The 20,349-nt window shown below is 33.6% G+C and overlaps 1 protein-coding gene across 4 annotated transcripts in view; it reads left to right on the top strand.

The window, feature by feature from the left end:
- The first annotated feature begins 1,167 nt into the window (after positions 1-1,167).
- The window catches only part of MIGA1 (mitoguardin 1), a 71,051-nt gene continuing 51,869 nt past the window's right edge, over positions 1,168-20,349 (top strand). The window contains exons 1-5 of one of the 4 annotated variants that reach the window (XM_011355531.2): positions 1,168-1,259; positions 4,105-4,218; positions 14,351-14,528; positions 16,629-16,765; positions 19,185-19,311. In XM_011355531.2, coding sequence (XP_011353833.1) covers positions 4,120-4,218; positions 14,351-14,528; positions 16,629-16,765; positions 19,185-19,311 — 541 coding nt within the window. In that variant the 5' untranslated portion in view covers positions 1,168-1,259; positions 4,105-4,119. Of the gene's footprint in view, positions 1,260-1,342; positions 1,543-4,098; positions 4,219-14,350; positions 14,529-16,628; positions 16,766-19,184; positions 19,312-20,349 lie in introns of those variants that run through there. The other 3 variants (XM_011355532.2, XM_011355533.2, XM_023528032.1) reach the window with 3 other exon arrangements.

The raw sequence follows: 20,349 nt of genomic DNA on the forward strand, positions 1-20,349 counted from the left end.
CCCAATATGTAATAATATCTGTCTCATAATGTTTATTGTGAGAATTAAAGGAGATAATGTTCTTAGGAAAGTTGCTTTAAATGGTAGTCATCATTATTACCACTCTTCCCATTAGGCTGGATATTTGGAAGTTGTGGGAAATGAGGAGGAGGCAGCAGAGAGGAGATAGAGGAATAAACAAAAATAGCCTTACAAATACCAGGCTCTTCAAGTGTCCAAAGCACCATTTACTTTATAAATGTAAAATATTTCCACATAGAACTCAGTCTATGCAGTTTTAGTTACTATTCATCTAGTAACGTCACATTGGTATTGTCATTCTCCTTATTTTCTATTTTGATTAAATGAGAATTTTGAAAACTAAGAGAAAGAATTGTTCATTTTTGTTCTTTAGATAGGAATAGTAATATCTGCTCTCATGTTTTAACTATCTTTACAAAATTTTTTTACTTTTCACCATAAGTATGCTCAGGAATTGGAATTTTTAAATCTGTAGTTCTCATGGAATGGAATGTTTTGGCTCAGGACTGCACATATAAACAGCATCTTGTTTTGTAGCCCCCTCCTTACACACACACACACGTTTGCTGTGTATTAGAACCTCAGCCGTAAACACCCTGCCTAACCTCTCATACTTGGCCACGTCGACAAATTACTTGGTAGCCTATTTTCAGTGGGAAACATGTTGAAAATCTAGAGGAATCGAAATCAATAACTTCATCATCAATACAGGGTTGGAATGCCTCTCAATATTCATTCTTTTAGGAGCCGAGGGTCTATAGTAAAAGTTCTTAATCTAGTATCTATGCATTGGTTTTGGGCATCTGAATTTGTGTTTTTTTTTTTTCTTTTCTTTTAATAATGTATGCGCGTGTCTATGTGCATTTTGGGGAAGGAAAGTCCCCATAGTTTTCGCCAGATTCCAGAATGGTCCTAGATCCAAAAGGTTACGAACTACGATACTAGCTCTTGACAGCATTATAAAAGGATGCAATCTTCTGGCAGGCTGCGGGGTTGGGGGTGGGGAGGTGGGGGGGATACGAGGCTGGGACAGCCTGCACCCTAAACAAAAATGGCGGGAGTTGCTTCACACGCAGCCCCTCACGCAGAAACGCTACAAGGCCCCCGCCACTCTCTTTCCACCTTCCCACTCCTGACCCCGGAAGAACTCCGCCCTGGCGGCCGGGCTGCGGCTTCTCAGTGCTGGGCTGCGGGGGAGAAGCAGGCGTGGGCTGGCCGCACCTGGCCTGGAGTGCCAAGTATGCGGGTGGAGGGGGCGGCCGTGGGGCGGATGGGGTCACGAGGCCGGGTGGACATAGGCGGCGCGCGGGGCGGGGTGGGGTGTAGGTCTAGGTCTGAGCGCTGGCCATAGCCCTCTGGACGCCGAGTGCGGGGTGGAAGAACTGAAAGCAGGAGGACCACCCACGCGCTAGGGAGGCCTGCAAGGGGAGCGCTGAATCAGGGTGGACTCGCGACTGTTCCGACCCCAAGTGAGCGGCAGGGCGGCGGAGTCAAGAGGGAGCCCCACTTCCTGTTCTCTTGGTAAAGGGAAAATAAGACCTCAGAAGAGAGCGCGGTGGGTGGGGGTCCTACGATGGAGGTAGGGCAGTAGGTGTGGTCCAATTTTTTGCTTGAATGCCAGTGGTTCGAGCTAGGAGGGGTTTTTCACGGAAGATTATGCTTTCTTTGAAGATGCTTTAGCATCAGGAGGATTGTTGCGTCGGAGCCCTTGTGTAAAGTTCAACATTTATTTTACGGAAGGATGACTCAAAAGATCTTGCACTTGCACACGCCGTTATTATTTTATCATTGCAATTAAGCATTTTTGCTGCGTGTCTTCTCAGTTCGGTTGTATAGATTTATGCTTCACGTCAACTTTTGGGGGTGTTTCAGACTTTCTTGGATTACAAATCCAAGGGTAGAATAGAATTTTAGGGCGTTTTAAGAAGCAAACTCTATAACTCTATTTTGAACTCTTCAGTGGTTGGAATGGAGAGAAACGAATAATATTACATAGTACAATATTTTTGGTAATGTTTTAGACCTCCTTGTACAAATGTGAATAATCGTGAAACTGTCTTTGTGTTTATTTTCATTGAAGTTTATGAAAGCAACTGAAATGACTGGTTTTTTAAAGTTACTCTATTGATGATTATGTTTGGAATCACTTGCTCAGTGATTTTAAATGAAAAGTAATGAGTTAGAATGCAAAACTAAAGATTTGTCACAATTCTTTTAAGAAAACCTCCTCAGCAAATTCAGGTGTTTGCTTTTATTTTCTTTACCCTCTGCTTAAAATTTTGGGATCCTCTTCATGAAGAAAATCACTTTGGGTGAATTACTCTCAGTATTTTTTCTTTTTAATGTAGTAGCATAGATGGCTTGATGACCCAGTATCTAATTACTAAAAACCCTTCTCAAAAAGAAGTCAGTTTGGGGGATGGGGATGGGGGTGAAAAATGTGTGTGTGTGTGTGTGTGTGTGTGTGTGTGTGTGTGCGTTTACGTAGCATTTTAAAAAAATACATGTAGGCGCTTTATAAAAAAAATCAAATATTAGAGCACTTACAGTGAAAAGCAATGGTTTCCTGCCCAGTTTCTCAACACCCCTAGTCTCATTCCCCAGAGGACCATTTTTCACTTGTTTAACTGTTTCTTCATGGTTTCCTTTGTATTTCTCAATAATGTCTATATCAATTTTTTGGTTGGGATAAATGTACTATACTTGAGTTAGAACTAATTATACTGAGCTTAAGCATTGTAATTGGTATATGGGTAAGGGAGAATTAAGTTTACACTGTGTCACTAATAGGGAATAAGTGCTAGCAGTAGCAGTAACCCACACTAAGAAGTATTACTGTGTTTGATTTGAAGGAAACTACTACTCAGTCAGTGGTTTTGATACTTGTCTGAAAAAAAAAGGATGTATTAACAGAAAGGAGTAGTCTCCTGGGGTCAAGAAGAAGAGATATATGGAGAAATATAAAGGACTTAAAGAAAGTATAGCAAATAAACTTTCATATAAGGATTGTTGGTAATTTTTATTTTTTCTTGGGTAATGTTTATACAGCGTTTCCCAAGGAAAAGAAATATTAAATTTGATAGGCATAAACATACTGGAGAAGCCTACTCTCTTGTGCATCCCAGACAGTTCTCAAGCTTTTTCTTGGCCTGCATGAAATATTTCTCAGGCAGCCTTTTTTTACTTATTATTAATTCAGCTCTCTACAATCTGTTATTTCACAGAGGATATGTTTTGATAGCATAAGCATTCTTTCACTAGATAATATTATTTCCTTATTGTGAATGAACAAATTTGTAAACTAATTTATACATCAATTCTATGCAAACTTGTTTACTATGTGTCTAGCTGGGTACATGGATAAAATTGGGTTTCTGGCTCTGCAAAGCATAGACCCAGATCCTGAACCGTTATGTTTCTGTCAAGGTTCTGCTACCTCTAAGGGTCTCTCTGAATGATAGCTGCCTCATCTGTAGACATTTGATTTTTCTTTATCTAGTTTCAATAAAAATAGGCATTAAAACAATATCAGAATTTCATAGCATGTATATGGCATTTTGAATATCTTTAACATGGGACAGTAGGAGAATAAATGCATGAGTTCTTAAATTCAGTGAACTCTGAGTTTCTTTTCTAGCCCCAGGAGTCATGATTCCAGTCAGATTCCCTTCAGTAACGCCTCCTTATCTACTCCCTCCTTATCCACTCCCACTGTTAACTGAAGGAAATACTAGGAAGAAATAGATTTTAAATTACTATGTAAAAGCTGAAACGTTTAGCTGGAAAAGAGAGAATCTAGAACCTGTAGTTTTCTAAGGAAAATTTACTACTTGAACTTAAAGTTCAAATCTAACTCATTTTCTTTTGGCTACTTTGGTGATTATTTATTTGTTTATTAATAAACATTTAGCTCAAGTGAATTTGGCTCCGAATGTTATTTTCTTCAGGTAAGTGTAGTATCATGAATAATTAATTGCAAAAAGAAAAAGCTGATAGAGTTAAATTTTTAATTTGTATTTTCCATTTGGTAGAGTAACCAGACATCTTTGTGGCTAATATGTTTTTATGTTTCATTTAATGAAGATTAGAAGAGGAGTCATGTCAGAAGAAACAGTAAGCGAATCACAGTTTTCCTTGAAGACAGCAGCACGAAGAGTGTTTGATCTTCCTCTGTCTTGGTACTATTCTCTCTCCCAGGTAAAAAAAAAAAAAAATGAAACTAATATGAAGTTAATGATAAGTTTATTGCTCAGAGCACATTGTGTTTACAGTATTTAAATCAATTGAAGTTTTAAATGGTTCATTCGAAATGTTTAAGGTAATTTAAAACTTATTGGTTTTTATTTCATTTTTTAAATCATATAACTCTTAAAAGGGGATTGTATTACTTTAAAAAATCTTCCTACTTTAAATGAATTTACCGTCCATTACAGTTATAATTTTAACCATTTTTAAATGTGCAATTCAGTAGCATTAGGTATATTCACATTGTTGTACAACTAATCTCCAGAACTCTTTCATCTTCTAAAACTGAAACTCTACAGCCATTAAACAGCAACTTCCTCCTACCAGTCCCTGAAACCTTCATTCTCCTTTCTTTCTATGAATTTGGCTACTCTAGGTACATCATAAGTGGGATTATATAGTATTTGTTTTTTTGTGATTGGTTTATTTTACCTAACATAATGTCCTCAAGGTTCATCCATATTGTATATGTGCCAGATTTTCTTCTTTTTCCAGGTTGAATAACATTTGATTGTATATATATATATACCACATTTTGTTCTTTCATCCATTACTGGACACTTGGGTTGCTTCCACTTTTTGGCTGTTGTGAATAATGGTGCTATGAACATGACTACACAAATATGTATTCAAGTCCCTGCTTTCAATTCTTTTGGGTATATACCTAGAAGTGAAATTGCTGAACCATATGGTAATTCTATTTTTAATTTTTTGAGGAACTGCCTTACTGTCTGAGTGGCTGTACCATTTTTTATTTCTACCAGTAGTGTACAAGGCTTCTGATTTCTTAACATCCTTGCCAACATTTAATATTTTCTGTTTTTTTGATAGTAGCCACTTGGTGGGTGTGAATTGGTATCTCATTGTGGTTTCGATTCATATCCCTAATGATTAATGATGTCAAACATCTTTTCATGTGCTTATTATCCATTTGTATATTTTCTATGGTAATAGCCCTTTTATTCTTAATGTTTGCTTCTAATGCATTTTGCATTCCATTGTATTAAATAAAAATACACTAAACTTACACTGAGTTTCATCAAATTCAAGATGATCGTTTTTTACATTTCAACATTTCCAAAAGCTGCTTATATCTTAAAATTAATAGAATCTTACGTCGGTGAAATATGGTGTAATTTTACATATCTAGGAAAAATGTTGCAGAGATAAGGTATGTGAGAATAATAGTGGTTACTGTTTAGTGTTCACTATGTTTAAGACATTTTTAGGTCTTTATACATATAATGTTTCTAATCCTCAAAATAACCCTGGAATTTGGATATCATCTCCATTTTATAAATCAGAAGGCTTCAGGAGCTTAATTAATTTGTTTAAAATTGCATATATGATATGTGATTTGAACTTATACCTCTTTGATCCCGAAACTCTTTCTTTCCTTTTTCAGGATTATATGCTTAAAATAAAATTTGAAAAATATGGAAAAGAATTAAAGAGAAAATAAAAATTGCAACAATTTCTTTATAAAAGTTTATTTCCTATCTTTAGGTATTTTATTTCTGCTTATGCCTCTCTGTACCCCAGTCATCGACCCCACCCCCAGAACTCCCCCATTCAGAATTAGAAAGTTGTAAATTTTGAGCATTTTCCTGTCATTGAAAATTTTTTATGAATATAGATATACTATAGTTTATTGACTGTTTCTCTATTTTTATGTTTTTTTGGTTGTTTCAACAGTTCATTACTTATATATAAATCTTTGATTTTTATTAAGGTAGATGCCTAGAGATGAAAATATTGAGTCTAATTATTTGGTATTTGTCCTTTTATTTGTTTATATTAGCATATCACTTGAATGACATTTAAAAAAACCAGCAACAAGATATTGCAACACCCACTGTGTGTCAAGCACTGTGCTAGACATTTTTTTTTTTTTTTCAGGAAAAATTTGGTTTTATTTTTTTTATAATTAAATGATTTAAATGACTTAAATTTTTTTGTGCTAGATATTTTAAATTAGGAACATTTACAAACTCATTTAATCCTCAAAATAATTCTAAAATAATAATATTCTTTAAAATTTATTATCTGAATAGCTAATACATTTACATGGTTCAAAAATCATACATACAGGGAGATGTTTTATTCTATCTCAGTCCCCATTCACTTAATATTTTACAGGGTTTCTTTATTCAAATATCAACAAAAGCAGTTATATATTCTTATTTTCTCCTCTTATAGAAGGTAGCATACTACCTATGTTCTTGTTATTTTTTTTTTTTTTGGTACTTAGAATATTTCCTGGATATCTTTCCATATTAATATATGTAGACCTGCTTTTTCTTTTTTTACTCCTACAGCTACAGGATGTTTCTATACATGGGCATTTAGGTTTCTGATTTTGTACTGTTAGAAATAATGCTATAGTGAATAGGCTTGATATAGTTCAATTTATACAGGTATAGGTATAGGACACATTTTTAGACTTTGGATTTCTGAGTCCAAGAGTATATGTATTTGAATTTTGATAGATATTACTAAATTGCCCTCCATAGAGGTAGTATTGTTTGTTTTGTACCCCAAATTTTGGGATTTTTGCCAACTGATAGGTGAGAATGGTATTTCACCATACTTGTAACTTTTATTTCTGCTATATGTTAGGTTGAGCATCTTTTCATAGATTTAAGAGCAATTTGTATTATGAACATTTTAAAGTTTTTTTTTTTTAACATTGTTAATTGCTTTCCAGACTGGCTATATCAGCCCATAATTTCACTAGTAATATTTGACAATGCCTGTTTTTTCATGGCTAGAAATAAAAAAAAACTTCATTAACATTTTATATTTCTTTTTTTATGAATTATTTTTGTATACTTTACCATACTGATTCTACTGTACCACCTACTTTTCAATCCTAGGAATAATTTTCTGAGGCTAGGACTATTGTCCAACTTGGTCCATGGAATGTTTAAAAAATAATATAAAGAATCATTGCAGGTAAACTTAAAGATACATCTTTTACTCTCAGTCATGGTATGTAGCATCCAAAACTCATTCCATGCCATGGAATGCTCTAAGTGGGTCAGCAAACCACAGCCTATGGGCCTAATCAAGGCCTGTTTTTTTGTAAGTAAAGTTTTATTACACAATTATTACATATACACATTTGTTAATGTATTATCTGTGACTGCTTTTGCATTACAACAGCAGAATCAAGCGGTTGCAGTAGAGACTATATGTTCCAGAAGCCTAAAATACTACCTTGCCTTTTTGAAAACGTTTGTTCACCTCTGTGCTAAGAGAGCAGGCTATAGTTTGAATAGCATTAAAAGACCAAGAAAGGACCAAAGAAAAGCTGAATTCTTATTTGGACAGTTCTGTGGTATTAGAATTGGATTGACTTTTTATGAAAAAAGACTTGATATTTTTTGTTCATTAGTTTAACCTCCAAAAATTGACAATCCATGTTGGATGCAATTCAGTTATATAATTAATTGCATAATGAGATATATCATCATTGTGACTGATGTAACTTCAACAGATACATAATATGCATGGATTTAAACACATCTAGTCTGATGCATTTTGATTCATGTTCCAACACTGCGGAATTGTGTGATCTTTGGCAAGTTACTTAACCTTAAAGCCAATTCTTATTATCTACAAAAGGGATGGAAAAAAACTGTCTGGCACACAGTAAAAATGAGTGAGAACCCAATAAATATTAACTCCTATTTTATTTCCTTGTGTCTTTTAAGGAATAATATATTTTCCAAGTACTTTTTCTTTTATTTAATGAATACATACTCTAAACAAAATAATTGTGTCTCTCTAGCTCGAATGGTTTTCTTAATGATTACTTTGGTATATTACTGTGTATCGTGTTAGTACAAATTGACTCTGTTTTTCAGTTAGAAACCACCACATGAAGAAGTAAGAAGTTGAGTCAATTCTCCAAATTCAGAATGTTAAGTGAGAAAGAAAGACTAAGAATTAACTAAGCACTTAAGAATAAAAATCAGTCGAAATTCAGTGTGGTATCCTGAATTGGTCTTGGAATAGAAGAGAATATTAGTGGAAATCCTGATGAAATCAGAATAAATCTATAGTTTAGTTAATAATATTGTACTAATGTTAATTTCTTAGTTTTCACGAAGAGTACTATGATTACATAAGATATGAATATCAATAATATTGTACTAATGTTAATTTCTTAGTTTTCACGAAGAGTACTATGATTACATAAGATATGAATATCAGAAAACCTGAGTGATATGGAAACTTTACATTCTTTGCAACTTTTATGTTAATCTAAAATTATTTTAAACTAAGATGTTTGTTAAAATAAAATAAGCTAAAATATTAAGAACTCACATTTTTCGAATGCCTACCATGCGTCAGATATTATTTTATATATGTACAAATTACAACAACCCTATAAGGAAGATATTAATATCTCTATTTATCCAAAGTTTATAGTTAGCATGTGATATGTATGTTCCAGTTAGAGAGATTTATTCAACATGTATTTATTAAGCATGACTGTGCTTCAGTCAAGCTATAAAGTATTGAGTTAAGATCTAGACATAGTCCCTGCCCTTATTTAGCTTAGAACCTCAATAAGACTTAAATCACCCCCTTCCCCACCACCACCAACAAAAAAAAAAGAGGTGTGTAGTAAGTACTGTGTTTGAGGAATAGATCAGTTTAGCTCTGGTGAGACATTTATGCTGAGTAACGTGAAATAAAGTTATTGAAGTGGGAGACTTGTGTGTGACTAAATAACTATTCTGTTTCCAGAGAACATTAGATGAGAGTGAAAAACTTGACAAGAACATTAAACAATGGCATCAGGTTATGGAGTGGGGAGGATTGTGAAATCTGAGCACAAAGAACAGTATCTTATTCCCTTCTTTGTATTCTCAGTGTGTGTGGTCCATAAGTTGGTGCTCAATTCATGTTGAATGAATAGGACATGAGTCTAGTTTTCACTTGTCTGGAGGTAAGGATATAGACTATATCACCTCAAAAAGCCCCTCTGAGCTTTGGGAATCTGAGATGTATTTTCAGTGTTCCAGGCAATGTTAGAGGAAGTAATTGACTTTCTTCTGGGGGAAAAAGTAACAAAATGAAAAGTGATAGGCAGGAGTAATATTAGAGACCTTCAAATCTTGTGTTGTCTAGATTACTTATGATTAACATCTCTCCGTGGGAAATTTGCTATATTTTTGTCATGGAAAATATTTCTTTTTTCATGAGATTAGGACTATAATTTTTAATGGGTCTTTTGTGTAAAAATAATATATAACATATAAACAGGATTTAGATCTTAATAAAAATGAATCAATTTATATTGTATTTGAATTTATATTAGTAAAGCACATTATATGTCTGAGTAGTTTTAATTTTGTATTTATGTTTCCTAATAGTTCTCTAACTTCAGTTAGAGGCTATAGTAAATTGACAATTTAAGAACACATAATCACTTAGCTGTGACTGGGTCTGTGTTAATAGATCATTTTTTTTAGTGGAGGTTTAATTTTGTTATTTACTCAGGCAGTAAATACTAATCTTTACATTTGATGAATATTTTTTATGATAAAGTCATGAGAGTTTATAAAATAATGCAAAGGTGTTCCTAATAGTGCTATTTTTAGAATTTATTTTATTATTGGCTCTTTAGCATCCCAATTCAAGGAACTTGTATTTTTTTCTGGCTCTCATTTGGTTGGTATGAACACTGGTTCTAGAGGGAGGTATGGTTCCAGAGGGAAAAACATAAACATGGAAAGAAATAAAAATTTGGTAATGCCTGTAATAGAGATATTACTGAAGACTAATTCTTATAATTTGTGAAAACATCTGAGGCAGTGTTGGAAAGTTTTAATGCTTCACGATAGTTTTAGAGAAATTTCAATGGACTTGGAAGAAAAGTAAAATAAGGATAGTTTTAAATTTTTTTGTTAGATCATAGTCACTGAAGCCGTATGCTAATGGCAAGAAGTAAATCATTTTTGGTATACCAGAAAATGAGCAATTCCTTTGGATTTATGTATAGAACCAAGATGTTATTTTTTTTTTAAAACAGCTTTATCGAATTATGATTGACACACATTAAACTGTACATATTTAAAGTATACGGTTTAAGTTTTGACATATGTATACTCATGATATCCTTACCACAATCAGGATATTGAACATATCCATGGTCTCCATACATTTCTCATTCCCCTTTGAAATCTCTCTCTTTGCACCTTCCTGTCCAACTCCCCTCCCCTACATTTCCCCAAGAAGCCACCGATCTTTTTGTCACTGCAGATTAGTTTGCATTTGCTCGAGTTTTATGTAAATGGAATCATAAAGCATGTACTTTCTTTTGTCTGGCTTTTTTTACTCAGCCTAATCATTTTGAGATAAATACATATTGTATGTATTAATAGTTAATTCTTTTTATTACAGAATAGTATTACGTTGCATGAATGTACCAGTTTGTTCACCTATTCACCTGTTGATGGACATTTGGGTTGTTTCCTGTTGTTTTTTTAAATTATAAATCTGCTAAGAAAATTCCTGTGCAAGTCCTCATATGTGACATGTGCTTTCATTTCTCGTGGGTAAATACTTAGGACTGAAATGGCTGAATCATAAGGTAAATATATGTTTAATATTTTTAAGAAAATGCCAGACTTCCAAAGTGGTTGTACCATTGGTATAGCCAGTTTTTTAAATTTTAGCTATTCTGATACAGGTGTATAGGGGAATCTCATTGTTTTAATTTGCATTTCTCTTATGATCAGTAATGTTGAACATGCTTTCATGTGCTTATTTGTCACCCTTATATCTTCTTTGTTGATTTGTTCAGAGCTGTTGCCCATTTTTAAATTTTTTTTAATTAAATTTTGAGAATTCCCTATATGTCCTGGATACAATTCCTTTATCATATATGTGATTTGCAACTATTTTCTTCTTGTCTGTAGATTGTCTTTTCATTCTTTTAACAGTGCCTTTTAAAGAGAAGAACCTTTTAATTCTGAAGTCCAACTTGTCAACCTTTTCCTTTTTTTTTTTTTTTTCCAATGGATCAGGCTTTTGGTGTCATCTCAGAAAAATATCATGCTAACCAAAGATCAAAGTGATTTTTTCTTATGCTTTCGTCTAGAACTTTTATAGTTTTAGGTTTTATGTTTAGGTCTGTGATCTGTGATTTAATTATTATATATGATGCGAAGCATTGATTGAAGTTCCATTTTATTGTGTATGGCTCACCAATATTTTTCCAGCACCAGTTGTTGAAAAGACTATCCTTTCTCTACTGAATTGCCTTTGTACCTTTGCCAAATGTAGTCATTTGTTTATGTGTGGGTCTATTTCTGTATTCTCTCTCCTATGTCATTGATCTGTTTGTCTCTCTTTATGCCAGTGTGACACTGTCTTATTTATAGTAGCTTTATAATAAGTCGTGAAATCAGGTAATTTTAGTCTTCCAACTTTTTCTTTTTCAAAATTGTTTTGACTTTTCTAGATCCTTATCTTTTTCATATCCATATGAATTTTAGAATCAGTTATCAATTTCTACCAAAACAACAAAAATAAAACAAAGCTTGCTAGGGTTGTCATTGGGATTACATTGAATCTATAGATCAGTTTGAGGATAACTAACGTCTTTATTGAGTCTTTCAACCCATAAATAGGTTACAACTTTGCACTGATTTAGGTTTTCTTTCTTTTCTCTCAGCATTGTTTGCTAGCTTCCAGGGTACATGTCTTTCACAGCTTTTGTCACAGTTATCCTTAAGTAGTTCATCTTTTATGATACTATTGTGAATAGTACTTTTAAAATTTCAATTTCCAATTATTCATTACTAGTATATGAAAATATGCAGATTTTGTATAGTGATCTTATATCCTCCAGCTTTATTAAACTCACTTATTCCAGTAGCTTTTTGTGTTTCACAGGCTTTTTCTACACAGATGATTATGTGTTTTTAAATGATAATATATAAATGTCTTTATTCTATTACATTATAGTTTAAAAGTGTATATTAATTCAGTTTTTCAGTTTTAAAAATAATTTCATTTTGGAAAATTTTAAGCATATACAAAATAGAGTAGTAGAATTAACTCCCGTGTACCTGACATCCAGCTTCAATAGTTATCCACACATAGTCTGTAGTTTTGTTTTCTTTTTTTGATAATGTCTTTGGTTTTGATATTCGTAGTAATGCTAGCCTCATAAAATGATTGGAAAGCCTTTCCTCCTTCAGTGGAGTTGGTATTTCTTCCTTAAATATTTTGTAGAAATTGCCCTATAGTTTTCTTTGTTAGGTTTTAATTACATAGTCAATTTCTTTACTAGGCATATAATTATGTAATTACGTTATCTCTTTCTTTCTAAGTAAATTTTGATGGTTTATGTCTTTCAAAGAATTGGTCCATTTCATCTAAGTTGTAGAATTTATGGGCATAGAGTTGTTTATAGTAATCCTTTTTTATCCTTTTCATATCTGTGTGATCTGTAGTGATGATCACTTTTTCTTTTCTGCTTTTGAATATGTATCTTTTCTAGCTCTTTTTAAAAAAATCAAACTGGCTCTAGGTTTTATTGATTTAAGAAAAAACCCCAGCTCTTGAGTTATTGATTTGATTTTCCATTTCATCGATTTGTTTAGTCTTTATTACTTAGTATCTTCTGCTTGGTTTGGATTGGATTTGCTCTTTTTTCTAGTTTCTTAAGGCAAAAGCTCAGATTGTAGATTTGATACTTTTTCTTAATATAAGCATCTAATGATATAAATTTTCTTCTAAAAGTAAAGCTCCATCTCACAGTTTGAGGCTTTTGTTCCTTTGTAGTGATGGAGAAGGTATTGATGTAGTTTATGCTCCTCCACAGAAACTGCTGTTTCTCTTCCCCAGTTGTGCACCATTAGAGAGACTTTCTCATGACTTTTGCAGTGTTTTCTGTGAGTACCTGGGATTTGTGAAGATAAAACCTGCAAAAAGTATTGATTCCTCCTATATTTGCAGCATACCTTACCAGTCCTCCAACCCCCAGGTTACTCCATTCTCTGTCACCAATGCATACTCAGTCTCCACCAGTTTTCCAACCATACTTGCTGAACCCTTCTTACTGATATGTCTTGTCCCTGTATGCCAGCGTGCATGTCTTATCTCTCCCTGCAAATACCTGTGTCTCAGTTTGGAGTCCAGTTGATTACCCTATAGCATTCTGATGGGTTCAAGAAGAATTGAGAACTTGCCATTTGTCTGGCTTTTTTCTTGCAAGGTCGAAGGTGACCCTCTTTCCGGCTCTCTACATCCTGTAGCTCCTGTAGCTCTATTTTAGAGTTCTTTTACATTTTAGGTGCTTAATAATGTCTGTCCCCCAAGACAAGTTGCCTTTAGTTAGCAACTCCTCTGATATTAATACTTAGTTTATACTTATACTAGTTTATTTATCCCATTATACTGTAGTTATTTTGTGGATATGTCTGTCTATTAGTTAGCACACTGCCTGAGACAAGCAAGATCTGTATCTTTTGTATACCCAGTGCTTTCTGCTCAATGCAAGGCATTCACTCACTGTATGCTTACTGAATAGAATTAGTATAATAAGATTTTAATTTTCATTTTCACAGTCCTGGTACATTGTAAGATGCTGAACTTCTGTTGATTATTTCATGAATAAAAGGGCTTATTCAGATGGTATTTAGAAATTGAGTTAGTGTATGTTTGTCCAAATTTCCAGATAGTTAAAAAAATTGATTCATTTAGAAAGTCTAATTTAATCATTCTGATAATTAAAACTCTTGTGATTCTGACACTAGTTTTGGTTGTATGAATTAATCATTAGTTCAACAAATATTAATGGGGTTGAATTATTTTATGCTCTTGTTGATTCTGGGTAACATTATTTACTTGAGAACTTCAGAACAGTGGTTAATACATTACTACATTTTTTTGGGGGGTGGTTCTAAAATTTAAATTTGGCTAGCTGCATTGAATTAGTAAAATATTACCTGGATGGTGTTTAGAACTAGGTTAGCGTAAGAATAAATTTAGTTCTTATGTCTTTATTTTAAGTGAACAAATAAAAGACTTTTTTTCAATCTAACTGCATCTTTTTCAGATCAGATTTTCGCCGGTAGCTAAAAAGTTGTTTGTGGTAACTGCAGTGAGTGCTGTATCTGTAATTTTTCTGGCCCATCACTTTAAAAGAAGACGTGGAAAGAAGAAAGGAAAAATAATACCGTGGGAACCAGAGCACCTCATACTTGAATACACTAAAAGAGCAGCATCAGACAAAGGTATGTAGAAATAGCTGAATTAAGTGTACGAAGGAAATTTTATATGTAAATCATAACTGAAGTGCAGTGGTTTAGTCTTCTAAATATTCCTTTTAATATTCACTGGTAATACAGATTAAATTTAGAAAGATTAGAAAATATTAGCAAACAGAAAAAATTAAAATCACTGGAAACTTTGCTACCCAGAAATAACTGCTGATAATACTTTGGCATATATCTATCCATTTATATTTCCATTTAAAGATAATCTTGAAATATTATATATTATAGTTATATAGTGGTCTCTGCTGTCCGTGGTTTTGCTTTCCACGATTTCAGTTACCCATAGTCAACCATTGGAAAACATTAAATAGGAAGTTCCAGAAGTAAAAAATTCATAAATTTTAAATTATGTGTTGATCTAAGTAGTGTGACGAGGTCTCATGGTATGCTGCTTCATCCTGCCTGGGACGTGAATCATCCCTTTGTCCAGCATTTCCATGCTGTATACACTACCTACACATTAATCATTTGGTAGTCATCTCATTTAGTGGATTGACTGTCATAGTATCACAGTGCTTGTGTTCAGGTAACCCTTATTTTACTTCATGGGCCTAAAGCATAAGAATAATGATACTGACAATTTGGATATGCCAAAGTGAAGCCATAAAGAGAGAGAGAGAGAGTGAGAGAGAGAGAGAGAGAGAGAGAGAGAGAGAGAGTGAGTGTGTGTGTGTGTGTGTGTGTGTGTAAGAAAAAAACAGTATATATAAGGTTCAGTACTATCCATGGTTTTAGGCATCCACTGGGGGTTTTGGAATGTCATCCTTGGTTGGGGGAGACTACTCATTAGTCCTTCCATGTCAATCAATACATCTCTATGCTACCATTTTCTTATTTATTTTTTCGGTATTATTGAGAAATAATTGACACATGCAATCATTTTTAATGTATACTTAGTGTTAAATTTGTACAAATCAACCCTAATTAACTGCTTCCCTGTTGTTTTCTTAAGGATGTCCTTCTTGCTTTGCATATACTTGTCTGATTATTTTCATAGTCTATTAAGTTTAGAAGTAGAATAGCTGGCCATTAAAGGATCTGTAGTTTTTGGTTAACAATATAGTACCTACTGCTAAATTGTATCAATGAAAATAATTTCTTGAGCATGCTGGATATCTTATTTTAAAAATTTTTTATTATCTTTAAATTTATGATTTAGTGTATCATGTTTTTGTGATTTGTTTGTACGGCATTTAATTAATGACTACTTTGTGCATTTGACAGAATTTGACATTATCTTGAAGTTCTGTCAAAGACAAAGGATCTCAGTCTTATAATTATGCTAATGAAAGACTTTTCAGTAAATACTCAGGCTCTGCACAGAGTTTGGCCTCTGTAAGTAGTACAGTAAGTAGTGCCTAGTACAGTGAACATTACAACAATAATGATGGGTCTTACTGAGATTTTATTAGATCTCAGGTGCAGTGCTAAATGCTATATATTCACTGTGTTGTTTAAACTTTATAGGAATCCTGTGAATTAGGACTATAATACTATATTATTGTTAGCATCTTATACATAAAGAAAATTGAGATATGGAAGAGTTAAGTGACTTATTCAAGTTCATATAACTAATAAATGCCAATATTTGAATCGAAGAGTTTCTTAACAGCTGCATTAAGATAAACTAAGACACAATGTTTGCCCTAAATGAATGATAGTTGGTTAAGGGAGACAGATATATAAAAAACTAATTACAATACAATGTGATGTAGATAAAGTTTAGATGTCATTCAGGGAAGGATGTGCTTATGTTTTGTTAAATTTATAATTTATGGGTTCACAGTTACCAGTATTTTTATACTGATTACAATAGACCATCAAAAACTGCCCCGATAAGTTAGATGCATGTTTTGTTCTTTATTTTCAGACGCAGATTTTAGCAGTTAAAAACATTATATATAGATTTTAATAAAGGTGTACATTTAAAACTTATGCAATTAGGGAAATGTGTTTTAAAATCAGCTTTCTGAATGAACATAACATAAACTTTGATATTTTACCTGAAATTTATCATTGGACTTAATGGTATTTGTAATATTTATGTTTGTTTGGTAGGTTCAAGTTGTTCCAGTAGTAGACAGAATTTGACATTATCTTTAAGTTCTGTCAAAGACAAAGGATCTCAGTCTTATAATTATGCTAATGGAGGACTTTTCAGTAAATACTCAGGCTCTGCACAGAGTTTGGCCTCCGTAAGTAAAGAAAAAAATTTATTATTCTTATAAATTTGTTAATATATCTATTGTTATTAGTTTAAATATTATATGATTATAGATAGCCTAGTATAGAAAGAAACTTTAAAAATCTGACTGAGCCTGTTTTCTTCAGGCAAGTAAAATTATCCTTTTGCTAAATATTTAGCCATTTTGCTTCCAGGTGTTTTGAGTAAGGGATATGGTCCTCTGGGTTCCTATGAAAATGTTGATGATATGGAAATGTTGCTTCAAAACTAGATGTTCTTCAAAAAGTTGGAAGGCGCATCCATCTAGACTGTACTAGTTCACAAAAATCACTTGATGAGTCTGCTTAAGTAAGTGTTTGGTTTGCTGAAGCCGAGTGTGGTCCTCACCTCTTTCTTTGCAACATTAATATAGTTACTACTAAAGAAGAGGCAAAAATGTACAGTAAAACAGGGGCCCCTAATCTCTGGGCTGTGGATCAGTACCAGTCAGTGGCCCATTAGGAACCATGCTGTACAGCGGGAAGTGAGTGGTGGATGAGTGAGTGAAACTTCATCTGTATTTGCAGCTGCTCCCCAGCGCTAGCATCACCGCCTCAGCTCCACCTCAGATCATAAGGCATTAGATTCTCATAAGAGCATTGGTCTCTGGTGCCAAGAAGGTTGGGGACCGCTGCAATAAAGATGTGTTCCTGATCCTCTCAGTACCCTCTCTTGAGACAAGCATCGACAATTTCTTATATACTTCCAGGGAGTGTGCATGCCTCTAGCATCGTGTATATTCATTTTGAAAAATAGTTTATAGAACACCGTATTTTGTACTGTGCCTTCTATATAGTTTTTCGGAATATATAGCTGCCCATTCTTAAATCCTTAAAAATATAGTAAATTTTCAAAGGCTGTTCTATGATAGGAACAATTAGATCAAAGGCCTCCAGCTTTCATTCCTCTATGAAACTGAGCAGGATAATGAAGTATATGTCCATTCTATAATTTGGACTTCCTCTGTGTCAGAAAAGTGCCTCCGTTTTGAATTTTCTCAAATGAAAGTTAAAGTCGTTCTTGACAAGAAGTAGAGAAAGGGAGTTTTACGATAGTGGTGTGAATAACAAGTATTTAGCATCACTTGTCATTAGCATCACTTTACGTGCATCAACTGACCTAGTGATTCCACTGCTAGGTCTATAAACCCAGATTTCTGCCTTTTAATGAATGCCTAAATGAGGGTCATGACAACAAGAGTGGAAAGGAGGGGACAGAGTCCACAGAACTTGGTAACAAGAAAGAGAAGTTAAACACGACTTCTTGTTTTCTAGTTTGAGAAATTACAGGGATAGAAGTATGTCCTACTAGTGAACATGGGAAGAAAAAGAGTTTTTGTTGTCCTTTTTTAATATAATCTGTTTGAGATGCTAGCAGAAAAGCCAAATGGAGTCACTAAATAGGCACATGGAAATGTGGGCCTAAATTTCTCAAAAGAGAACAGAACCGAAGTTAGAGATTTGGGAATTAACTGCATGAAGATGACAAATGATAGGCTCAGTGAACTTTGCTAGAGAAGGGAAGATGATAGAGGCTTTTTAATTTTAGTTATCATTTAGCAGAGTATCAGCATTGTAATAAACTCTAAATGGAAAATAAACGAGTGTAAAAATTAATATAAATGGAGCCACCTTAAAATTGAGTCGGAACTGCCATCCCAGAAGAACTGCCTTGTGCGTCTTATGCCTCAAGCCTTTGGAATGTTAAAACAGGGCAAAATAACCTTGCAGCATTGTATCCCAAACAACTGTTTGCTAAGATAACAAGAAATCAGATACTGTGAGCACCAGACTGATGACCATGAGATTGAAAATTAAAAACATTCTTTAAAATTAGCATCACTTGTAGCTTATCCACACTTATGGAAATGCCTTCCTTCATTGATGTAGTTATTCTCGTTCATTGACATAATTGTTTCCCTTTTCTCATAAATACCCCTTGCCTTTGCCTCCTAATTGGAACACTATTTGGGCTTCTGCCTGAATCAGTGCTACCTGAATAGCTATTCTTTTGAATCTCATAGAATGCTTGTTGCCTCTCACTTTTAACCTTTTCTTTTCAGATTAACACCGGTTACCTCAAATCAGAGTAGGTGTGGATAAACTTTATAAGTAAATACTTCATAAAATTGTAAACTATAGAAATAACTGCTTGATTTTTAATGGAAATGACTGACTTATGTTCAAAATATTCTACTTGTTAAAGGCTCAAAATTTTTAGGGTCTTAGTACTCAAGCTTGATTGAATATAATGAGATTTATTTCCTCAGGGAGACATTAACATGGATTATTTTACCAAGAATGGGATTTATATAAATTTTAAATATAAAAGATTGAAAAATACTATCACAAAAGAGATTTTGAAGTAACTTCTATTGATCTTAATTTTAGGTCCAGAGTGTCAATTCTTGTCATAGTTGTGCTTGCGGCAATTCTAATTCCTGGGATAAAGCAGATGAAGATGATATTAAACTTGTTAATATTCCTGTGACCACTCCTGAGAACTTATACTTGATGGGTAGGAATAACATAATAAAGTGTTAAGATACTGTATTTATATTTAATGTGAAACTAAAGAACTGTGAATTGTTCTAAGGGAAGCAACTATAATTTTAAAATGTTCTTATATCTGTTGAGTCTAGACTATATAACACAACCTATTGTATTGGTGTCCTGAGGGTGCTGTAACAAATTACTCCTTGGTGGCTTAAAACAACAGAAATTTATTCTCTTAGAGTTCTGGATGCCAGAAGCCTTTAATCATTATCACTGGGCTGAAATCAAGGTGTCATTAGGGCCATATTCCCTCTAGAGGCTTAGGAGAGAATCTGTTTCTTGCCCCTTCCATCTTCTGGTGGATTCTGGCTTGTGGCCACATAACTCTAGTTTCTGCCTTCCTCTTTATATCACCTTCTCTGTGTATATCAAATCTCTCACTGCTTCTCTCTTATAAGGAAAGTTGTGATTGGATTTAGTGCCCACCAGATAATCTGGGATAATCTCCCCATGTTGAGAAAATTAATTTAATCACATCTGCAAACACTCTTTTTCCTTGTAACATTTACAGATTCCAGAGACTAGGACCTGGTATCCATAGGTAGCCATTATTCAATCTATTACACTTACCTAACCTAATCTATTGACTCTTATCTAATGAATCTGTCAGAATCCACTTAATCTATTTTATCTAGCTGTCATTTGTATTCTTATATCCAGAAAAGATTGTAAGTAGAAAGAAGGCCTAGGTACATGGACAATGGACTAGTGGTTACCAGAAGGGATGGGAGAAGGGGGGAAATTAAAAAACAAAATGTTAAAAAAAAATTATGTATATATACTACTAAAAAAATAATAATAAAATGGCATTAAAAATAAAAATAAAAAAGGCCTGTGTTTTACATCTCAGTATTCCTACATCTCAGTATTGGCTTGACCATGAGCATTTCTAGAAAGTTTCACTGGAGCCCACAGAGAGCCAGAGAACGAAACACTGAGTCAGATTCCAATACTTTTTCAAATACTTTTTCCTGTTCTTCTGTAGTCTATTTCAGGCTAT

The sequence above is a fragment of the Pteropus vampyrus genome, unplaced genomic scaffold (assembly GCF_000151845.1).
Source record: "Pteropus vampyrus isolate Shadow unplaced genomic scaffold, Pvam_2.0 Scaffold22, whole genome shotgun sequence".
NCBI classification, from domain to species: Eukaryota; Metazoa; Chordata; class Mammalia; order Chiroptera; family Pteropodidae; genus Pteropus; species Pteropus vampyrus.